The sequence below is a fragment of the Typopeltis vanoorti genome, chromosome 21 (genome assembly GCF_054136105.1).
Source record: "Typopeltis vanoorti isolate ZY-2024b chromosome 21, IOZ_Tvanoo_1.0, whole genome shotgun sequence".
Classification (NCBI taxonomy): Eukaryota; Metazoa; Arthropoda; class Arachnida; order Uropygi; family Thelyphonidae; genus Typopeltis; species Typopeltis vanoorti.
This window is the reverse complement of record NC_143569.1, coordinates 20694425-20716211: the sequence shown is the minus strand read 5'-3', so window position 1 is coordinate 20716211 and position 21787 is coordinate 20694425. Positions and strand designations below refer to the sequence as shown.

Below are 21787 nucleotides of genomic sequence, written 5' to 3'. Positions count from 1 at the left end.
TTGGGGCTTTCAGGTGTTTAGAGATCTTGGGAAGGCAAGCTTTATATTTTGTTGGCAAAACAACCTCGCTATTTTGCCTGTGAATGATTCTATATATATATATCTGAGAATCACTGATCCCCTAAAGTCTTGGTTTTCTTATTCATCTGATTGTTCTGGAGGCTAAAGTAGGATTTTTTTGATTTTTTTAATTTTTTTATTAATTTCCTATTGCAGCCATTTTTTGGGTGAACTGAACTTGGGTATTACATTGAACTGAGTATATATTGAACTTAGTTTAATCCTACCAAAAAATAGCTATGAAAAAATATTTTCACTTATTTATATATAAAAAAAAACCTATGTTTTTTTTTTTTTTTTTTTAGTTAATTCATGTACTTATCCCAGTGCCGGATTTACGTATAAGCTAAAAAAGCTACGGCTTAGGGCCTCGCAATCTGCCGGGACCTCAAATAAAAAAACAAAAAAATATAAAAATTGATAAAAAAATATTCGTAGAAAAATCACTCAAATGAAGTCAGACATATCACGATGATAATTTCTAAATAATTTTAAATATACAAAATATAACATTAAAATAATTTTGGCGCATTGTAAAAGTGATTAAGATATTTTGTCCTTTTTTTTTTTTTTTGAGCCTTATTTGTCGTTTTTAAAACCCTTTAATTATATAATTATTTCTGTGATTTTGTAAATGCATACTTTATTATTTTTTTAATAAAAATTAAAAGATAATATATTTTCATATATTAAAAAGGCATATATATTTTAAATTTTTCTGAGACCAGCTGATGTAATTTAAAACAGTAGGAGGCCTCTGGGTTTTGTATAGCTTAGGGCCTCAGCAAGTCTAAATCCGGCCCTGACTTATCCTAATGAAGTGAAACAAAAGAATTTCATGAAACTAGTTGAGAAAATAATAAAAATAGTTTCCTATTCTATGCAATACTTACTTTTTGTGGAAAAATACTGGAAAACATTTCTAGCATGTCCTCTCTCCATAGAAACCTACAAAATAATTAAATAATTTATTATAATTAATGAATTAAATTAATTAAACATGATGTTATTTTTGGTTCCATCACTAAAAGAAATATGGTTATTTCTTTCAATGGAATATAAGTTATTATTTTGTTATTCATTAATTAATAATAAAGCATTAACTATGTATTTTTACATAGTTAATGCTTTATTATTAATTAATGAATTAATAATAATAATTTAATTATAAAATTAAAACTGTACAGCATTCCATTTCTTTGACATTTCCTTTTTACTAATAACTGTAAAAATATATAATTTGAAAAGAGATATCATTCAATTTTTAAAAAATTTTTTCATACATTTGTATGTATCAGGCCAATATTAATGCCTTTGCAGTGTATCAAAACTAAGCATTAGCTTTTTTTCTATTTTGATTCTGAATTAAAACTGTTCAGCATTCCATTTCTTTGACATTTCCTTTTTACTTATAACTTTCAGAGATAATATAATGAAATGTATAATGTGCTATACAATTTTAAAAAATTAGTTGATATTCAGTTAGGAATTTCTACAGTTTTTCTACAATTGAATTTCTGGCAATAGTTGCAGCAAATTTAAAAGACAAACAAAAATTGTACATCAACTGATTTTTTAAAAACACATAAGACATTATATTATCTCTAGGTTTTCTGTAATATTTGCCTTTGACTTCCCTTTTCTCTATGCTAGACATACCAATATACATATAATAAATAAATAAATAAATAAAATAAAATAATAAATAATAATAAATAAATAAAATAAATTAAAAAAATATAAAATAAAATAATAAATAAAATAAAATAATAAATTACACAAAAACCACAGTAATCAACTTCTGTCTGCACAGTTAGCCTAGTGGCTTTGTGCTTCGCAACCATATGCCTGGGGAAGGAGTGTCTTAGGTTTGATTCCCGTCGATGACACAAGGAACTTAAGGATCTTCCTCAGATATAGCCAAGTTAGCCAATCTTGGGTGTGGACAGCAGGGTTTTTTCCGCCAGTTTATCTCGGGTTTTTCATCCTGCAAGCAGGCAAACCGGCCTCGTGAACACACATGGAATACAGCCAGGAATACTGACCCAGCCATAGGCCTGATTCGTCAGCCTGCCAGTTCCGGAGCCCGGATAAAATGGGGGGGGGGACTAGATGGTGCGGTATCCCCCCCCAGTAAAAAGGGGGAATCACGGCAACTGTACCATCACACGGTAAGGTAAGGAAAGAACTTTAATGAAATAAAGGTACAAATATTTCGTACTGAAATTAACAGTACATCATCAGTGTAGAACAAACAGTTCAAAGGAATGGAATACAAAGTATATAACAATCAGTGGATTACCAATTAAAATTGTTTCTGTGTGCTAGAAATTAATATTAATAAAATATTATTAAATAATTCTTAAAAACTATTTCTTTGATGAAGTTTCTTTTCACTATCAAAAAGTTAATAGAATTTAATGGTTACAATCCTAATCAAATTCAGCAGATAATTGACTCCTATGTTCCAACACCTCAGGTTTCTTCAACAGACCACAGGGTTCCAATTCCTTATATCTCTGGCATCTCAGAACCGATTGGCAGAATTCTGAAAAAGTATCATCTCATTCCCACATATTTTCATATCAACAAAATTTCTCACTCACTGCCATCTACAAAAGACAAACTGGCACCTCTATCATTAGCTGGTGTTTACCAGATACCATGTGAATGTAATTTAATATACTTTGGACAAACAGGCCATTCTGTGGAAAAAAGAATGAAGGAACATCAGTATTATATCGAATACATGAAACCTCAAAAGTCTGGTCTGGCAAAACATAGTATTGATACTAAACACAATATCCAGTGGGATAAAGCTCATCTTCACCATAGATGCAAGTTTAAATATGAATCCCTTTTCAAAGCAAGTTGTGAAGCCCTTTTACATCACTCAAATTTGAATCAAAATGATTGTCTCTCTCTCCCAAAAGTTTGGGAGATTCTTATCTTATGTAACCATCAAAGAAATAGTTTTTAATTATGTTGGAGGTTTAATGGACTTTTTACAGCACTCACAAAGAATTAAAATAGAATTTAATACTTCCTATATTTCGTCCTAGTCACTAGGACATCTACGGGGATTACAAAGACAATTAATGTAACATGCACACAAAAACTTACAATACTAAGCCCAACCACGTGGGTGACAATAAAGTCCTATCTAGGTGGAGCGCCCTCTAAGGGCAGTTGTAGGTGGCCTGGAATGTAAGGTGGGACCTCTGGCGAAGATGTCAGGGGGAAAAACGTTTTCTAAGAGAGATAAAGTGTCAGTTAAGGGAATATTAGTAAACAAGGAGGAGATATCAAAGCTTACATCCGTGGCACTTCGGAAAAAATAGCTAAGATACTAAAAAAGTATAACCTACACACAGCATATAAGCCCTACCGCAAACTGGCTACCCTTATCCGTTCTACGAAAGATCAGCTCCCTCCTCTCTCTCTCTGCCTGGAGTTTACAAAGTACCCTGTTCCTGTAAGCTTGCGTACTTTGGACAGACAGGCAGATCAGCATCCATCCGCCTAGAGGAACACAAGTCGTACATCGTTAAACACAACTATGGCCATTCAGGCTTGGCTGACCATGTTTTGGACACCACCCACAGAGTATCATGGAAAAAAACCACCATGCTCCACCACAGCAAATTCAAGAAAGAGAGACTTTTCTTAGAAGCAGCAGCAGCTCTCAAAAACCAACCAAATCTTAACAAATACGGTTGCATTAAGCTTCCAAAGATTTGGGAAACAGTCATCGCCAGAGGTCCCACCTTACATTCCAGGCCACCTACAACTGCCCTTAGAGGGCGCTCCACCTAGATAGGACTTTATTGTCACCCACGTGGTTGGGCTTAGTATTGTAAGTTTTTGTGTGCATGTTACATTAATTGTCTTGTAATCCCCGTAGATGTCCTAGTGACTAGGACGAAATATAGGAAGTATTAAATTCTATTTTAATTCTTTGTGAGTGCTGTAAAAAGTCCATTAAACCTCCAACATAATGTCCTCACAGCACTTAAGCCTCTACACAAGGAAAAAAAAAAAAAAAAAAAAAAAAATAGTTTTTAAGAATTATTTAATATTATATTCTAGGATGCGGCAACAATTTTAATTGGTAATCCACCGACTGTTATGTACTTTGTATTCCATTCCTTTGAATTGTTTGTTCTACACTGATGATGTACTGTTTAATTTCAGTACGAAATATTTGTACTGAAATTTCATTAAATTTCATTAAAGTTAATTACTGTGTAATTTATTATTTATAGTTATGCCACAGGTACCTTTAAAGATTAGACTTAAAATAAAATAATAGTAAAAATCTTTTTTCTTCTTATTTTTATGAGTCGAGAGATAAAAGTGTATTAATACATAGATAATGACCTCTATCTCCAGTCATGATGATTAGTCTGTAGTGGTGTTAAAGTATATAGATAATTATCTAAAATCCAATAATAATGTTTGAATATAACTTATGCGTTAAGAAATGACAACATTTAACAAAACACTTACATCTGCACGGCTTGCTAATTTTTGACCAATAGCCAGTAATTCTTGTTCTTGTATATGTTTATTAGAGAATATTTTCTGATGTTTCCTGGATAGTCCTAAAATGACATTAAGAAGTATGAAGAAAAACTCATTTAGAATTTGTTAATGTGAAACAGCACCAAAAAATATATGTAACATAATATAAATTACAAGGTATGCTGTAACTTAACAAAGAGAGTTGGTAGTACTATTATTATTATTACAGGTATCTCCATGGAATCAGTAGACTCATAACGGGAGACCCAAACTATCAAAACAACATCTATCATATCTCTTCTTGAATTCATTTACAGACGAAGAACTCACAACTGAGTCAGGCAATGAATTCCACTCATTCACCACCCTCCAGGTGAAAAACCTTGTTCTCACACCCTTGTTAACCACACTTTTCCTTAATTTCCAGGGATGACCTCTAGTTCTTTCATCACTATCACACAGCTGAAATATTTCCCCTGCATCAATCTTATAAAAACCTTTTAGTAATTTAAATTTTTCTATCATATCCCCTCTTCTCTATCTATCAATCAACCTCTGCAATTCACAAGCTCTCAATCTATCAATGTAGGGAGCATTTTTTACATTACTCACCAACTTAGTCACTCTCCTCTGATCCCTCTCCACAATCTCCTCATCTCCAAGGAATCCAGGTGATCAGACCTGAGCACAGTAATCCAAATGTGGAAGTATCAATGCTTCATAAAGGAGAATAATAACCTCTTTATCTCTGGATGTTAGTGTGTTCCTCAATAACCAAGTAATCCTATGTGCAATCTTGGGCACCTTAGCAATGTGTCCCTTGAACTTCATCTCCCTATCCAGCAACACTCCTAAGTCCCTTAGCCTCATCAATCTCTTGGAGTACCGTTCCATCAATGTAGTACAGAGCTGGTAATCTTTTAATCCCAAAATGCATAACTTTACACTTTTCCACATTGAACTGATATCCATTCCCTTTTGCCCATTTTGCTAGCTTATTTAAATCATCCTGAAAACTCTCAATATCAGCTTGATTTTTATTGTGCAACCCAACTTTACATCATCAGCAAACAACTGATTATCTCCCTTTAAACCATTTCCTATATCATTTATGTACAAATTAAACAACAATGGCCCAAGCATAGAGCCCTGAGGCATAAACCAGTGGTCACCTGTCTCATCCTGGATTCTGCTCCTCCATACACCACCTTTTGGTATCTCTCCCTGAGCCATTCTCCTATCCATATCACCAGTTTAGTATCCATCCCCATCTGCTCCAATTTGCACAACAGTATTTCATGGGGTATCCTGTCTAAAGCCTTAGCAAAATACAGAAGTACCACTGTGTAGCCATTTCCTTTGCCCAACTCAGATGTCATTCTATTATAAAAAGTTAATAAATTGCTAAGGCAGGATTGACCTTTAACAAAACCATGTTGGCCCCTACAGAGTATCATATCCAGATCCACCCATTCTTGAATTTTGTCTTTAACCAACTTTTCCAATATTTTTACCACCACTCACGAGATGGTGATTGGTCTGTAATTAACTACTGCAGTTTTAGAGCCACCTTTATGCAAAGGAACTAATTTGCCTTCCTTCCACTCCCTAGGGACCATACTAGAGTTCAAACTTAAATTAAATAACCAATTAAGAGGCGTTGACAATTCCTTTGCACATTCATGCAACACCCTAGCTGATATTCCATCTAAACCTACAGCAGTGTTTGCATTTAAATTTTCCAATATACTAAGTACCTCTGATTTCTTAACTTCAATTCTCCCATTAGTTATTGCTACAGTTACAGAGATATCCTCACTTGGGTGATAGACTTTGGAGAAGTAATCACTCAGTAAATCTACTATTACATCTGAATTGGTCACCTCAATACCATCAGCACCCACTAAAGTTATCCTTCTGAAGTCATTCTTCCTTTTCCTTGCCACATAGCGGAATAACTCTTTGGGATTATCCTTGATCTCCTTGGCTGAGGTCTTCTCATAATCTGATTTAGCTTTTCTTACTATGCAGGTAATCTTTCCACCCTGAGCTTTGTACTGCTCATGGGTGTACTGATCGCCTTTCTCCTTGTAAATTCTCCATAACATTTTCTTTTTTTGCAGATCAAGCTTGATACTACTACTCATCCATCTAATGCCTACCTTGTTTTTCTTCCTGACTACAGGAAGAAAAACAAGGTAGGCACAATCTGATATTGCCTTCCTCAGATGCCCGCTGATTTTATCCCATGCACTGCTAACATCTTTCCCTTGCAATATGTTCTGCCATGGTATAGCTTCAAGCTCACTCCGAAGCTTGTTATAATTGCCTGACTTGTAGTTTCATATATACCCCTTCTTAAGAGAGAAATCCACAAATCTTGCAACCTTCCAAGTCAATACCACATGATGACTCTCACCAATTGTAGGTAACGAGAACACCTTACTTACTATTATTATCATTACGGGCAACTCCAAGGAGTCGATAGACTCATCGAGGGAGGCCCTAACATCATGTCAAGAACAACTATTTGAGATTCACACAGTATCCATCATATCTTGCCTTGAACTCATTCACAGGCATGGCACCCACAACAGACTCTGGCAGCTTATTCCTTATTCACCACTCTCCAAGTAAAAAATCTAGCTCTAACACCCTTGCTAACTACACTCTTGCCCAGCTTCCATTTATGGGCCCTAGTCCTCCCACCACCAGTCCTATTCTCAAAAATATCTTCTGAATTAATCTTATAGAAACCCTTCAGTAATTTGAATGTCTCAATCATAACACCCCCTTTTCCACCTATCAACCAATTTCTGCAACCCACAAATCTTGAACCTGTTCTCATAAGATTCATTCCATAGACCTGCTATAATCTTGGTCACTCGTCTCTGGATCCTCTTCACCTCCTCCCCATCAAGAAGAAATCCTGGCACCCATATCTTGGGCACAGTAGTCTAGATGGGGTCTTATCAAGGCTCGACAGAGAGGAACAATAACCTGTTTGTCTCTGCTTGTTAAAGTATTTTTCAACAACCAAGTGATTTGATGAGCTGAATTAGTCACTTTTGCAATGTTCCCCTAAACTTCAACTCCCTATCCACCAACACTCCCAAATCCTTGGCCTCGTCAATCTCCTGCAGTATGGTTCCACCAATGTGATATACGGCTGCTAATCTTTTCACCCCAAAATGCGTAACCTTACATTTTGCCACATTAAATTGACATCCATTTTCCTTAGCCTATCCTCCAAACTATCCAAATCATCCTGCAAAATTTTGACATCCTGTCTAATCACTATTGCTCTACCCAACTTTGCATCATCAGCAAACAAATGAACACTTCCTCTCAGATTAATGAACAAATGAACTCTCGTTAATGAACAAATTGAACAGTAGTGGTCCAAGAACAAAACCCTGCAGCACATGACTAGTCACAGGCCATCTTTTGGACTCTGCTCCTGAATAAACCACTCTCTGATATCTCTCCATCAGCCACCCTCCTATCCATCTCACCAACCCTATATCCAACCCTATATATGCTGCAGTTTACTGATTAGAATTCCTTGTGGTATCCTGTCAAAGGCCTTAGCAAAGTCCAGTAGAATAACTGTAAACCCATTACCCTTATCCGAGACTTAAATTAAACAAAATGGTCAAGGGCACTGACAATTCTTTAGCCGCTTCACGTACGACACGAGCTGTTATACCATCCAATCCCACAGATGTATTGACATTGAGGTTTTGTAATAAACTACTCACCTCCACTTCATTCACCACAATTCCCATGTAAGCTATTGGTTCATTCATTCCTGCAATGTGACCACCTGGATGATATACTCTAGCAAATTGCTCGCTCAGTAATTCCACTATATCAACTGATTCGGTTACCTCCCTACCATTGGCATTCTTTAAAATCATTCTGCCATATACATTTTTTTTTTTTACTTGCAACATATTGAAAAAACTGTTTGGAATTCTCTTTAGCCTGCATGGCTAATGTTCTTTCATAATCTGCTTTTGCTTTTCTTACCACACTCGTTACCCTTCTGGACTGCGCTTTATACTGTTCATGTGCCTGCCAGTCCTTTCTCCTTAAATTTCCTCCACAGTTGCAGCTCAAGCTTAATGGTGTTATTCATCCATTTAACCTTGATATATTATTCGGGCTCTAGGTATACAGTCAGCCATTGCCTCCTGCAAACACTTCTTAACTGCCTCCCATGCACTATCAACATCCAGCCCTTGAAGTTTTACATGCCATAGCACTGAACTAATCCAACTCCTAAGCTTGTCATACTTACCAGCCCAATAATTCCACATGTACCCTGTCTTAATTGTAAATTCCACACCTTTAGCCACCTCCCAAGTCAAGATCCTATGATCTCTCTCACCAATTGGTGGCAATGTGATCATATTCGTTACAGCCAAATTCTCAGATGCAATTACTAGGTCAAGCACTCTCTAACCCCTCCCAAGCCACCTTTAGCCACCTCCCAAGTCAAGATCCTATGATCTCTCTCACCAATTGGTGGCAATGTGATCATATTCGTTACAGCCAAATTCTCAGATGCAATTACTAGGTCAAGCACTCTCTAACCCCTAGTATTTTCCATTACATGCTGTCGCAGATAGTTATCCCTTAATAACCACATAAAATCCAATTCCTTCCTCCCATGTGTTCTCTCCTCCTTCCTCTTTTCTCTATCTTGCAATTCCACTTTTATTCTCCTTGGCTGCAGCTCATCAGCTATCATCAATAACACTCCTCCCCTCATTTTATTCTCCCTGTCACTCCTGAACACACCATACCCCTCACATTCAATCCCACTAGCTATATCATCTTCTGTCAGCCATGTTTCACTAATGCCAATAACCTGTGGCCTGGAAGTGCCAACCAAGGCCAAAAATTCTTCCTTCTTGTTCCTAATACTTCTGGCATTAGTATACATGGATTACAGAAGCCCATTTGACCCATCCCTATTTTGATGCCCTATACTAACTATCCCATTCTGATTTGTTGTCCTTCATACTCGCTCAGGCATATTACACACATTCATACACTCTACTGTCTCCCTAAAGTCTGCATATCTACGCCCCCCCCCCCCTTAGTAACTCTAGTTTCCCTGATTCTGCACATCCACCTCCACTTCATTCAAAAACAACCATTTCAAGTCTCCATACACCTAATCCATTCAAATGTAAACCGTCCATCTTATATAAATCCTTTCGCCCATCGAACTCACTCCACACATCCACAAATTCCACACCACTCCTCCTGCATAATCCGTGCATAAAGTCATTAGCAATTTTGGCCCTCCTTCTATACTCTTCACTGTCATACCACGGCAACAGACTCACCATCCTAACTCTCTCTCTCTTCTCTTTTGCTACCTCAAGTAATTCCTTCAAATCCTCTGTCATAGCCATTTTGTCTCCTTTCAAATCATTCATTCCTGCTACTGCTATCAATTCTTTCACCCTCTGCTTTTGCATTCTAATTGACTCGCTTACATCCTTAATGTTCGCACCAGGTTGGTACGATTGTGTCAAACTCTCATCTATCACACCTCTTACTAAAGAATCTCTGTACAACACTCGCTCTTTCATTTTGTTTACACTTACTATCATACTCTTATTTTTCTTATCATACTTTTGCTGTTTATTAGTTGGTACGCTCAGTAAACATTTTTGCCAATGCTCCAGCTGCCAATTTGCCCTATGTATCGCTCCACATAACCGTGCGATCTCTCTCATTGCATCTGGCTCATCATTTTTATTATCCATTAATTCATTCATTCGATCTGTATTTTTACCTTCATTCTCACTTTCAACGCCACTCTCACAGCTATCTGGTACTACTTTGCAAATATCACTATTCATACCTCGCATATCACTATTTTCTACATTCTCACTTTTAACAACGATATCACTCTCACGACCTGAAACACACTTTAACTCCTCACATTCCTTACACTTTCTGCACACATTCACTCCACTATCATTGTCTAACCAGACTCCAAACACTCTCCTCAAAGCATGCATTTCACAAACGGTACACTGAATAAAATCCTTTATATTAAAATTTTTGGACAAAGATGGCAATCTGGACGCCATTTGTTCCTTCTTATCGGCGTCATGTGCCACTAATAATCGTATCTATCAAATTACTAATTGAAATAACTCAGAAAGCACACAAAAATCACACAGACACGCTAAGATACGAAAAGTAAATAATACTACACAAGATTCAAGCAAATTTACCAATTATTACTTAAAATAATACTTATCTGTTCAGGAGCTCTCTACAAACACTACACACCATGTAGCCCTCTAGTGGCCTCAATGCCCTTGGTTCAGAGGATATGTATATATATATCCTCTGAACCAATGACCAGGTCCAACACTCTCACACCACGTGTTCCTTCAGTTATATGCTGTTTCAAGTAATTATCTCATAGAAGATATATGAATTCCATTTCCTTTTTGCCATGTGATATTTCCTCCTTTCAATTGATATCACCATAATTAAAATCCCCCGTAATAATCACTAACCCTGCACTCATTGAACTAATTTGCTGATGCATGAATTCAATATCACTCCCTGTACCCCCTGGCCTATAGCAGCAACCAACTGAATATTTAGTTGCGTTGGTCACTATTTCACACCAGGCCGCCACAAATGAACTATCATTCACATGTCTATCATCTTGATATACTATTTTCTTTGGCTGCAACTCATGAACTATCATCAACAGTACTCCTCTCCTCATTCTATCTTCTCTATCCTCCCTGAAAATACTGTACCGATCACATTCAATTTCAGTGACCACATCTTCTGCTGACAGCCAAGTTTCACTAATGCCAAAAATTCTTCCCTCTTATTTCGAATGCTTCTTGCATTAGTATACCAAAATTGTGGATTCCCTTTAGTTCTTGTACCAGCTTTAAAACTGATATAAATGTCACTAATTTCAGTAGTCCCATGCCGATTTTTATCCACTCTATTCTGCAATTTATTCCACAAATAAGGATCAACAAATATACAACATTGCTTAAGTTTCTCCCTCTTACACTCAACCTTTTAAATTTTAGTTTCCCTTCCCAATTACTTCATCACTCATGGACCTTCCATGTACTGCTGAATCAAAGAAAAGTTTTATTTTGTGGAATATTTTTGAAGAATTATATGCATTTCACCAAACATGTATTTAATTAGCGATACTAAGACTGAATCTGTATTAATTATTAAGGTTATTAGTAGATTTTGTAGAGAATTTTGTGTATTTTTAGTTAACAGGTAATGAAGGCAAAAAATGGTAGTACAAACAATCAGCTGTACAGTGTGAAAATTAGTATGCTGAGTCGTGTGGATTTTACTAAGATGGTTTGTTGTCAGCAGTGTATCGTCTATGTATGTGCAAATGTGGCAGATGTGTTTGCTGAGAGACTAAACAAAAGAATGAGAGGTTGAGAGTCTGAAGAAAGTGTGATATATTAATGGATTGCAGGGATATGAAGGAAAGTTGTGAATTGGAAGCAAAGGATACCAGATGAAAGGCAAAAGGTAGTGATGGGTGTAAAACTGAGAATGATAGCCAGAAGAGTAAGTGTGAGAATATGAGTGTGGAAAATGTGATAGTGAATATGGAAATGATTGAAAAGGAAAAAGCAAGTGTAAATGTGAAAACAGCAGTGAGATTAACTCATGGTACATGAGCTGGTGTGTGATAGTGAGAAAAGAAAAAAGCCTGACTGTTGAAGCAATAGCAGAAATGATTGTTGGAAGGCAAGAATTGAAGAATGAGAAGAATAAAATAAGAAATGAGATGAGGCATATGCAAAATGAAATTAGACGTATGTTGAATAGGAACAGAAGGGTGCTAAAGAATAAAATGAAAGAGTGGAGAAAAAGAGGTAGCAAATGACTCAAGATAACACTATAAGATGATTCTATTATAAAAGGTGTGGTGGATGACAGGGTTCACAAGGTCTGTTTTCAAGAAGGAGGATAAACAGGGTGATTAAGGTGCTGAATATGAGAAGTAAGCATGTGGCATGGTGGTTTGAATGATTTAATTGGCATAGGAAGAATGTGAGGATGGATATCAGAAGATTATTGAGGAGAGTGAAAGACAACAGTGTGGTAGGAAGAGTAGTTTGTCTGTTGCACAGGTATGACAATCGTGAGTTGCAGCACAGAGCAAATATCCTGAATGGAATGCTATTGGAAATGTGTGAAGAAAAAGGAGTGCTCTTTGTGAATGTGTGGGATGAGTATGAGGGATTAATGGGACTGTATAATAGTGAAAGACAGCATTCTGAATGGTTTCAAGTAAGTCACCTATAAAGGATGTTGCTGGAAAGAAGTATAATGAGTAATGTGATCAAAAAACATTGGAAGGAAGAGATGATGTAAATGAGAAGAAGAGTGGACTAGGTGAGATCACTGTGAATGGACATGAGAATGTGAGAACAGGCATGGATGTCAGAGAGACACAGTGTAAGCAGAGAGGATTCTGAAAGCAGCAATGAATGCATGTATGGGGATGGTTGGTATAGGAATGGAACAGCCTAGACTGGGGAGGTTATATGGAACAAGGATGAGCAGACAGCTGCAAGTGTGAAGAAGTCATAGATGAGGAGCAGCAAGGGTGGCACTGGTTATAGACCAAAAACTGAATCATTATGCTAATTTATAAATGCAGGAGTATCAGAAATGAGAAAGATGAAATTGTCGCATTGATTGAGTTTAATTGCCAAGAAATAGTTGGAATAAATGAAACTCTGTTGGAGGAGAATGATATCTTGAAGAATAGAAATGGAAGGATATTACATTTTTTGTAAACACTTAAAGATTTTTTGTAATTTTTTCATTATAATGCTCTGTATTTAAAACTACTGGTGTATTCCCTTTATCAGCTCTTAAGATTACAATGTTCCTGTTCTTTTTAAGTGATAGTATAGCTTTCCTTTCTGAGACAGAAATATTAGATCTCAGAATTGATGGAGAAAAGAGCAGAACAGTGGTTTTTAGTCTGGTAATATTGGCAGCAGTAGCTTATGAGAGGAAACAAATTCTTTTTCAATACTGTGCAAAAAATCCATTGAAACATAATCCAGAGTTACAACATAATTAAAAATTTTTTAAATAGATTCCTCTGAATGTGTTAAGAGGTAGTCCAATAGGTTTAATATGACTTCATCTGAAGGTACAGACAGCTCTCTATTCATCTAAAATCTAAGTAAGGAATTAAATTTCCTCTTCATTCTATTCGTACAAGAATAAAAAAAAAAAAGTGTTGATGTGAGCTATGAACTATATTGCTGATATTGTTCCAAGAAACTGTATCTAACTCACTGGTTAAAAAAAAAAAAAAAACCGAGACATAAGGAATCTAGTTTGTTGATCTCACCTGGTATAATGAATATATTTGCATAAGAGCACTAACCAAGTTTTTTTTTTCAATATATGTGTTTTGCTCTAACTGACATCACTTGTTACTTAATATGCATTAAGGATAATATTATGACTAAATAAAATAGTATTATTAATACAGAAAGTATTATGACTAAAATGTTCACATAACGACATGAATTTGTTAGTTGTTGAATTAAGGAAAATATGCCTACTAGTTTTACCACCTCAAATAGGATTGGTGGCTTCTTCAGGTTAAAGCATCAAAAAACTATAAATACATGAATTGCAAAGTTGATCGCAAAGGCATATTTTAGTGGTTTGGTCATCTTTGTTCATCTTGTATATCTATTCTCATTCCTCTTAGTAATGTTTTGTTCCCCCCCCCGCTCTCTGCATTCACAACCACTTCTTCAATCTCATCTATCTTGCTCTGCTGCTCAACTCTCATTCAACTTTAACTCTCTCTCTCTTAATAAAATTTGCAAATGACTAACAAATTCAGATACATTATATCACTTTAATACAGTTTTGCCCATTCCTCAAATTCACTCTACATATTTACAAGCATGCTTTCTTCTCCTCATAGAGCTCTGCTAACATATCATTGATTATCTATGCTCACCATCTGATTATTGTTGTATAGCACACTGATTATGGTACCTTCAACACTATTGCTGTACATTCTAGAACTCCAAAACATTCTGATAATCCTCACATTCTCCTTCTATCCACCCAAATTATTATTTCTAGCAAACCAGCATTGAATTTCCTTCTCATTCATCAAGAAATAAATCATGAATCCAAGAAATGCATAACCCTGTTCACTCTCCCTTTTATAAAACAAAACTTTGTGCAACTTTCATTCACCACATCTCTAATAATGGAATCTTCACACACACACAAAAAATTTTAATTATCCAGTTTCAAAACTAAGATTGAAAATTCCTGCAGTGCATATGCACACACACACACACACAAACAAAAAACAAACAGACATATACCATGATCCCTCAATCATCTGACTGAAGCATGCTGTACCAAAAGCATGTTGACAAACTAATCCATTAATTGAAGGTTCAGTTATCTGAAGATCAGATAACAGAGATCACTGCACTGCAACTTTAGGAGCAGTCATACATTAATGATTTTATGCTTTATTAATAAGACAAGCTTATATAAACAGAATTGTTAATTAACATTCTTTCTGCTTATAAAAAGTAACTAACACTGGGTTTATGGATCATAACGATTTAATATATATACTAGTTTCACCACTTAAGCTAGTGGCTTCATCTGGGCTGAGATGAACATACAAAAATACAACAAGCATTAAATTTGTAATTTTTTTTTTTTTTTAGACCAAAAAACTAATGTAATAAAAAGTAACCAACACTGGCTTTATGGATCATAATGATTTAATAAACCAACCAGTTTTGTCAGGATTTGCATAGGATGTGTCGTGCAAAAAACATTCCATTTCATGCACAGGTATTCCAGCAGGACGGAGCAACTTGTTGCACATCACGTGGTTCTAGAGCCTATTTATCAGAACACTTCCCCAGGAGGCTCATTTTGTATGTTCATCCCAACCCAGATGAAGCCACTAGCTTAAGTAGTGAAACAAGTAGGTTTATTATATCATTATGACCCATAAACCCAGTGTTAGTTACTTTTTATTACATTAGTTTTTTGGTTGGAAAAAAAAAAACATACTTATCATTCTCTCTGCTTATATTATCTTTTAAAATTCAAACACTGCAGACTATCAAAAATTCATGCTGTCAACAAAGTTAATCTTCTGCTGACATTATTCAAAATTATATTTATTACATACCAATTAGGCTTAACAAAACAGGCAGGAAGACAAGGCCATGTAATGTACCAAATGCTATCATACCCAAATACATACGAAAATAAAATACATGAAAAATTGGAGATTTTGCAAAGCCCAGAATGAGAATACCACAGTCAGTTAAGGTAATTCCTGAGAGAACCTATTAAAATGAAAGATAAAAAAAAGCTAAGAAAAAAGAAATATTAAGTAAAAAAAAGAGATAAATTTAAAGTCACTTAACAGATTAACTAAATTTGAAACTTAATAAAAATTATAACATAATATTTACTGAGTTTCAAATACATTAATACTAATGAATAGTACCATAATAAAATATTTGAAATCAATCAGGACAAATTTATCTGTTTAATAAGTAATGCTCATACTGCATATATTATATTCATAGCAATGCTTTACAGTATAAACAAGACCAGAGGAGTAAAATAAATAAATAAATAATTTAATGAGTTACTAATATTTTGCTGGATTTCTAACTAGCATCTTCAAGCACAAATCACCACTACTATAAAACACACAGCATTCAATTATATTGTTACAGAAATAATTCAAACTGTAACTGAAAAAGAACTAATGTTCCATCAGGGTCTCATCTGCCCTCTAAGGGCCAGATAAAAAGAAAAGTTAATTCAGAGAAGTCAGGATACATATGGCATTATAAAGACTGTCTCTGAGATTTTTTACAAATTAGTTCAGCCATAGTTATTGAGGTTAGTGAAGTGTTTCTGATGTTGATTCTAAAAATAGTCCTTCATATTGCAACTTTTATTTAGCATTGTCATCTTCTTTCATTTAATCATGTATGAAGGGTTATCTGGAGCATAGTCTTGACTTGACTTACCATGGTGAGAATCACAAACATAGATTTCATCTGTCCAAAGTAGGGTAAGATGTAGGCACATGAAACCTTATACACTCCAGGAAGTGCAGGAAGATAAAGCCAATCCTCTGCAGAATGAATGAAGGTTGATAGTTTGACTGTAGTTTGAAAGCAGCATGGAGATTATATTTATGAAGAACTTTAGCCATCCTCTCAGATGTCTTCTGGTTAGAGAGGATGGGATTAGTTTTGTTGTGATCTGTGTATTAGATGTGAACAGGATAGAAGAGGGCATGTAGTATTTTGGGTGTTTTATAGTGTTGGATTCTGAAATAAGAGAAATTAAAGTTATTGATATTTCTTTCAGAATCCAACATAATCTTCCATATCTTAAGCAAGACTTGTAAATATTGTTTATTGTTTGTCTCGTGCTTAAACTGTATTACTTATATAATTGCCCTGTATTTTGTTTATTACTAAATGAAGGTGTGATCTTAAGTAACTATAATATTATTTTTTATTTTTCATTGCTGTATGTAAAGGTATAATCTTATGTAATGCTTCTGTTTATGTTTTGTTTTGGTTGTTGTCATGGAGACAGAGTTAAAAATAGATTGCATGAGCGTAGAACGTGAGTATTGGTATTTGACAGGAGAACGAATTAATATGAACTGAAGTGTCAGAACTGATTTTGGTGGGAAAAAGAGTGGAGGTATATAAGCGGAAAGCGAAAGTAAACAAGGAGCACTCAGGGCGGAACCACTCACAACAGCACAGAGAAGAGAGAGGGGGGAAGCATTCACGGCAGTACGGAGAAGAGAGAAGGAGGGAGCACTCATGGCAGCATGGAATAAAGTAAGGGGCTACAGTATCAGCGATTGTAATGCTGTAATTAAATTAAGAAGGAACCGGGAAATGAGTTTATAGGCAGCAGAGTAAAGTAAGGGGCTGCAGTAATAGGAATTATAGTGCTGTAATAGGATTAATAAAGGACCGGGAGATTAATAGGCAATTCAGAATTATTCTACTGAGTTCTAGAAGTACTTTGTATTCCAAAGTCGTTTTAAAGAAGGATTGTGCAAAGCTGAATTTGTTATATAGAAGTAAACATGGAATAAGTATTCTGCCTTATTGTAAGTGCATCAAGATTTGTGAAGTGCGATGATTAATAATTGTGTTATCATTGAGAAGATTTCTTTTGGATAGTGTTGCTTCAGAGTGATAAGTGAATATAGTTTAAAAATGTGCCTACTGTGAATCTGATGTGCAATTGATTTAACTCGGTAAGAACAATCTTATTTCCTATTTTATTGTATTTCTGAGTGAAGGTGCAAGAGTTGACTCCTCCTGTTATATCCCTACATTAACTGTGGCATTTTACTGAGATTAGCCGAAGTGGCGTTTTGCTGAGATTAGCTGAAGTTAGAAGCTTGAAAGTATTTCCCCTTGAAGTAATAACTACTGCCATTAATGAATTTAGAGTTTGCTAACTGAGTGATAATAAGTGAAGATATAAGAGTTAGCTCCTCATGTTGTATCCCTACATAAACTGTGGCGTTTTGCTGAGATTAGCCATAGAAGCTTGAAAGTATTTCCCCCTGAAGTGTCAACTGCCTCATGACAGAAATTAAGTGTTTGCTGACTAAGTGATAAATTAAAGATTACAACTGAGTGATAACAGTATAATATATAAGAATATATACTGAGAGATTCTGTAATATTGAACTGTATGAACAATTTCATTATTACGAAAACTATTACGATTTATTGAGTGAATGTCTAAATCTATGTGAATGTTATTACCAGTTGAATTAAGTTGTTTGCATTATCTTGTATTCAGAGTTAAGTTTATGTACTTGTCATATAACCCTGCATTAAATGTTTTGTTTTATTGATTTCAATTTTGTGTGTGCCTGATTCTCTTTCACTGCACCGTTCATAAAGATATCGGACCTTACGGAAGCCTTAAGTGTTAGATTTTATACTTGGCCTGTATGAATAATGAGATTGCTAAATTAGCTGTAGATTGATTCTACTACTTTGCATAGCTAATCTGAATATAGGGTCATGCAGTATAAATATAAATTTCTCTATATTTGATTAGTAATCAACCTACAATTAATTAATTTAATTAAGAATAACATTCCAACAAGATGGAGGATAAGAAGCTAGAAGCCAGGATGTAGGATGGACGAAACACAACGTAACAATAGGATTGCAGCTAATGATTAAAATAAGTGTTGCAAAAAAACAACTGAGTGCTGTGATGGGAGGATATCATTAGAACAAATAGCCCTGGATCTATGTGTGTTTTTAAGATGCTATACTAATGAAATGGATGATGGTGTGACTACTTATTTAATATTATTATTATTACAAGACATCCCCCAAGGAGTTCAAGGACTCATCAAGGGAGGACACTCTACTCTACAACCTTCTGTCTCCACAATTTCATCACCATCTGCACAGAACTGCAACTACCATCACCATCTGCACAGAACGGCAACTACCATCATCATCATCTACTGCCCACCACCAACACTACTAGCATTTTCTCTCTGTAAATCGAGTGTGTTCTCAAGACCAATTTGGCTGTATGTAGGATTAAAAACCCCTTCAGGGCACAAATCAAGTTTCTGGAGAAAAACCATGCTACCTTTGTATGAGATTGACTAACTTACCTTCAATTGAGAAAAACCATATAAAGATTCCTCTCATCATGACAAGAATTGAACTTAGCCTTTTCCAACTGAAGGTCACAATATACTGAATTCTTCCAATTGCACTAAAGAGGCACTGATGGATAAAGGGATGAGTGAGTGCATGTAGGTTTTTAATTTTTGGTATTCTATTCTGGTCAAGATGTAACTTTTTTTATTATTTTTTAAAATAATTTATACTATTTTCTTTTGACATTTAGTGGATTCCTGATCCTGATAAGTAGAAGAGCCTTACCAAATAAAAGTACAAGAGGATTTTCTTTTGATGAGAGTGTATGCTTGTTTGCTGTTCTGCTGTTTTCTGGTTGACCTAATGTAATTTTATAGATGGATAAGGGAATGAAAGAAAGAAAGAGGTAATTTAATACTCAGCAAAAGCAGATCTAAAACGTTTTGATACACCGTCACTGGATCAGGCCAGAAAAATCAAAGCGAATAAGGATAGCATGTCTTTTCAGTGCTGAATCAAAGGTGTTTTGAGATTGCTTGTCACATGAAATCAATGATTATTATTATTATTAATCCAAGACCCCATGGAGTCAAAGACTCATCTAGGAGGTCCTTTTATTATATCATACACACATACTATGCCTTAAACACACTAAAATTCTCTCAGACACTACACTCTCAAGCAAGGCATTCAATCATTCACAACTCTGCATGCAAAAAACCTGCTTCTCACTCCCCAGCTCATCCCCCCCCCCCTTATACAGCTTCTAGGGATGACCTCTGGCTCTACCGTGATCTCACACACTTTCTGTAAAACCTCTCCAACACTGATCCTATAACAACCCCATACTAACTTGTAGGTCTCTATAATATCTCTCCTCCTATCCACTAGACTCTGTAAATTGTATCTTCTCAACCCTTCCTCATATTACATTCCAGAGGTAAGAAACTACCTTAGTCAGTCGCCTCTGGACCCTTTCTACATCTCCTTGTCCTTTTGAAAATCAGGTAACCAAATCTGCGCACAGTGGTCCATGTGTGGCCTAATCAAAGCCTTACAAAATGGAACAGGAATCTCCCTACTTCTACAAGTCAGTCTCCTCAGCATCATTCCCAGAAGTCTTTGTGTTGTCCTCACAATTTTGGCAATGTGTCCTCTAAATTTCAGATCTTTATCCACTATCACCCCAAGATCTCTTATTTCCTCCACCTCTGACAATATATCCCTACCAACCATAAATTCTACATCCCATCTTTGTTACCCAAATTTTAAAACCTTACATTTCGCAACATTGAATTTGCATCCCCAATCCCATTCACTAAATTTATTCATGTAACACCACAACATCTTCTCTACTCTTCATAGATCATCCCAACTTTGCATCATCTGCAAGCAACTGAATATCTCCATCCAAATCTTCACCAATATCAATAACACACAAGTTAAACAGTAATGGCCCTAAAACAGACCCTTGAGGTACACCACTAGTGACTTTCCTCTTCTCGGATATTGCTCTCCCCCCATACACAATTTGCTGATACCTATTAGATAGCTGGTCTCTGGACCTATGCACTAATCTAATATCCAACCGCATCTGCTCTAGTTTGACTATCAACTTATCATGCAGTAATCTATCAAAAGTCTTTGCGAAATTTTAGTATATTACTGTGTATCCCTCTCCTCTGTCCAAGGAAGCTGTCACCTTATTGTAGTAAGTAAGTAGATTACTAAAACATGACCTCCCTTTAGCAAATCCATGCTGTCCATCAAAGATAATACCATTGTTGTCAACCCAATTCTTCTGGATCCTATAATAAATTTAGTTTAATCTGTTATCCAAGTGTAAGCAAACAAAGTTTGCACCTGAAAATATCTTCAGGACTGGGATCTGGATAGTGGCCCTTCCCTTAATGCACATAGCATCATACTGAGACAAGGAGTGATGGGATCTTGGTCCACCTTTGCTACAAGTTGCCTGGTGATAGACCTTACCCCAGTCCTGAAGATATTTTCAGGGGCAAACTTTGTTTGCTTACACTTGGATAAAGGATTAAACTAAATTTATTATAGTCTAACCAAGTGCAAAATAAACTTCCAACTTCTGGATCCTAGTTCTCACAAGCTTCTCCAACAACTTAACCACAATATCTGATACACAGATATGCCTATAATTGGATACTTGAGTTCTATCACCTCCCTTATGAAGCGGGCACAATCTTTCCCTCCTTCCACTCCTATGGACCTTGAGCCAGTGCAAGACTTATATTAAAAAATATGACAAGGCAGATGTTATCTCCCTGGTACATTCCTTCAGAATCCATGGTGATATATTATCAAGTCTTACAGCCTTATTACCATCAAATTTGCTCAACTCACCATACACCTCTTACTCACTTACAGTCAGTCCCTCCTCCTTATCATCAACTGCTCTCAATCTCTCC

General features: G+C 35.7%; 1 protein-coding gene across 5 annotated transcripts in view; it reads right to left on the bottom strand.

Annotated features, from left to right (window-relative positions):
- The window catches only part of LOC150094664 (NPC intracellular cholesterol transporter 1-like), a 672338-nt gene that overhangs the window by 15776 nt on the left and 634775 nt on the right, over positions 1-21787 (bottom strand). For 2 of the 5 annotated variants that reach the window (XM_090411086.1, XM_090411090.1), the window contains exons 24-26: positions 15839-15998; positions 4570-4664; positions 954-1008 (exon numbers count right to left, since the gene is read on the bottom strand). In XM_090411086.1, the coding sequence (XP_090267212.1) occupies positions 954-1008; positions 4570-4664; positions 15839-15998 (310 nt within the window). Of the gene's footprint in view, positions 1-953; positions 1009-4569; positions 4665-15838; positions 15999-21787 lie in introns of those variants that run through there. The other 3 variants (XM_090411087.1, XM_090411089.1, XM_090411088.1) reach the window with 3 other exon arrangements.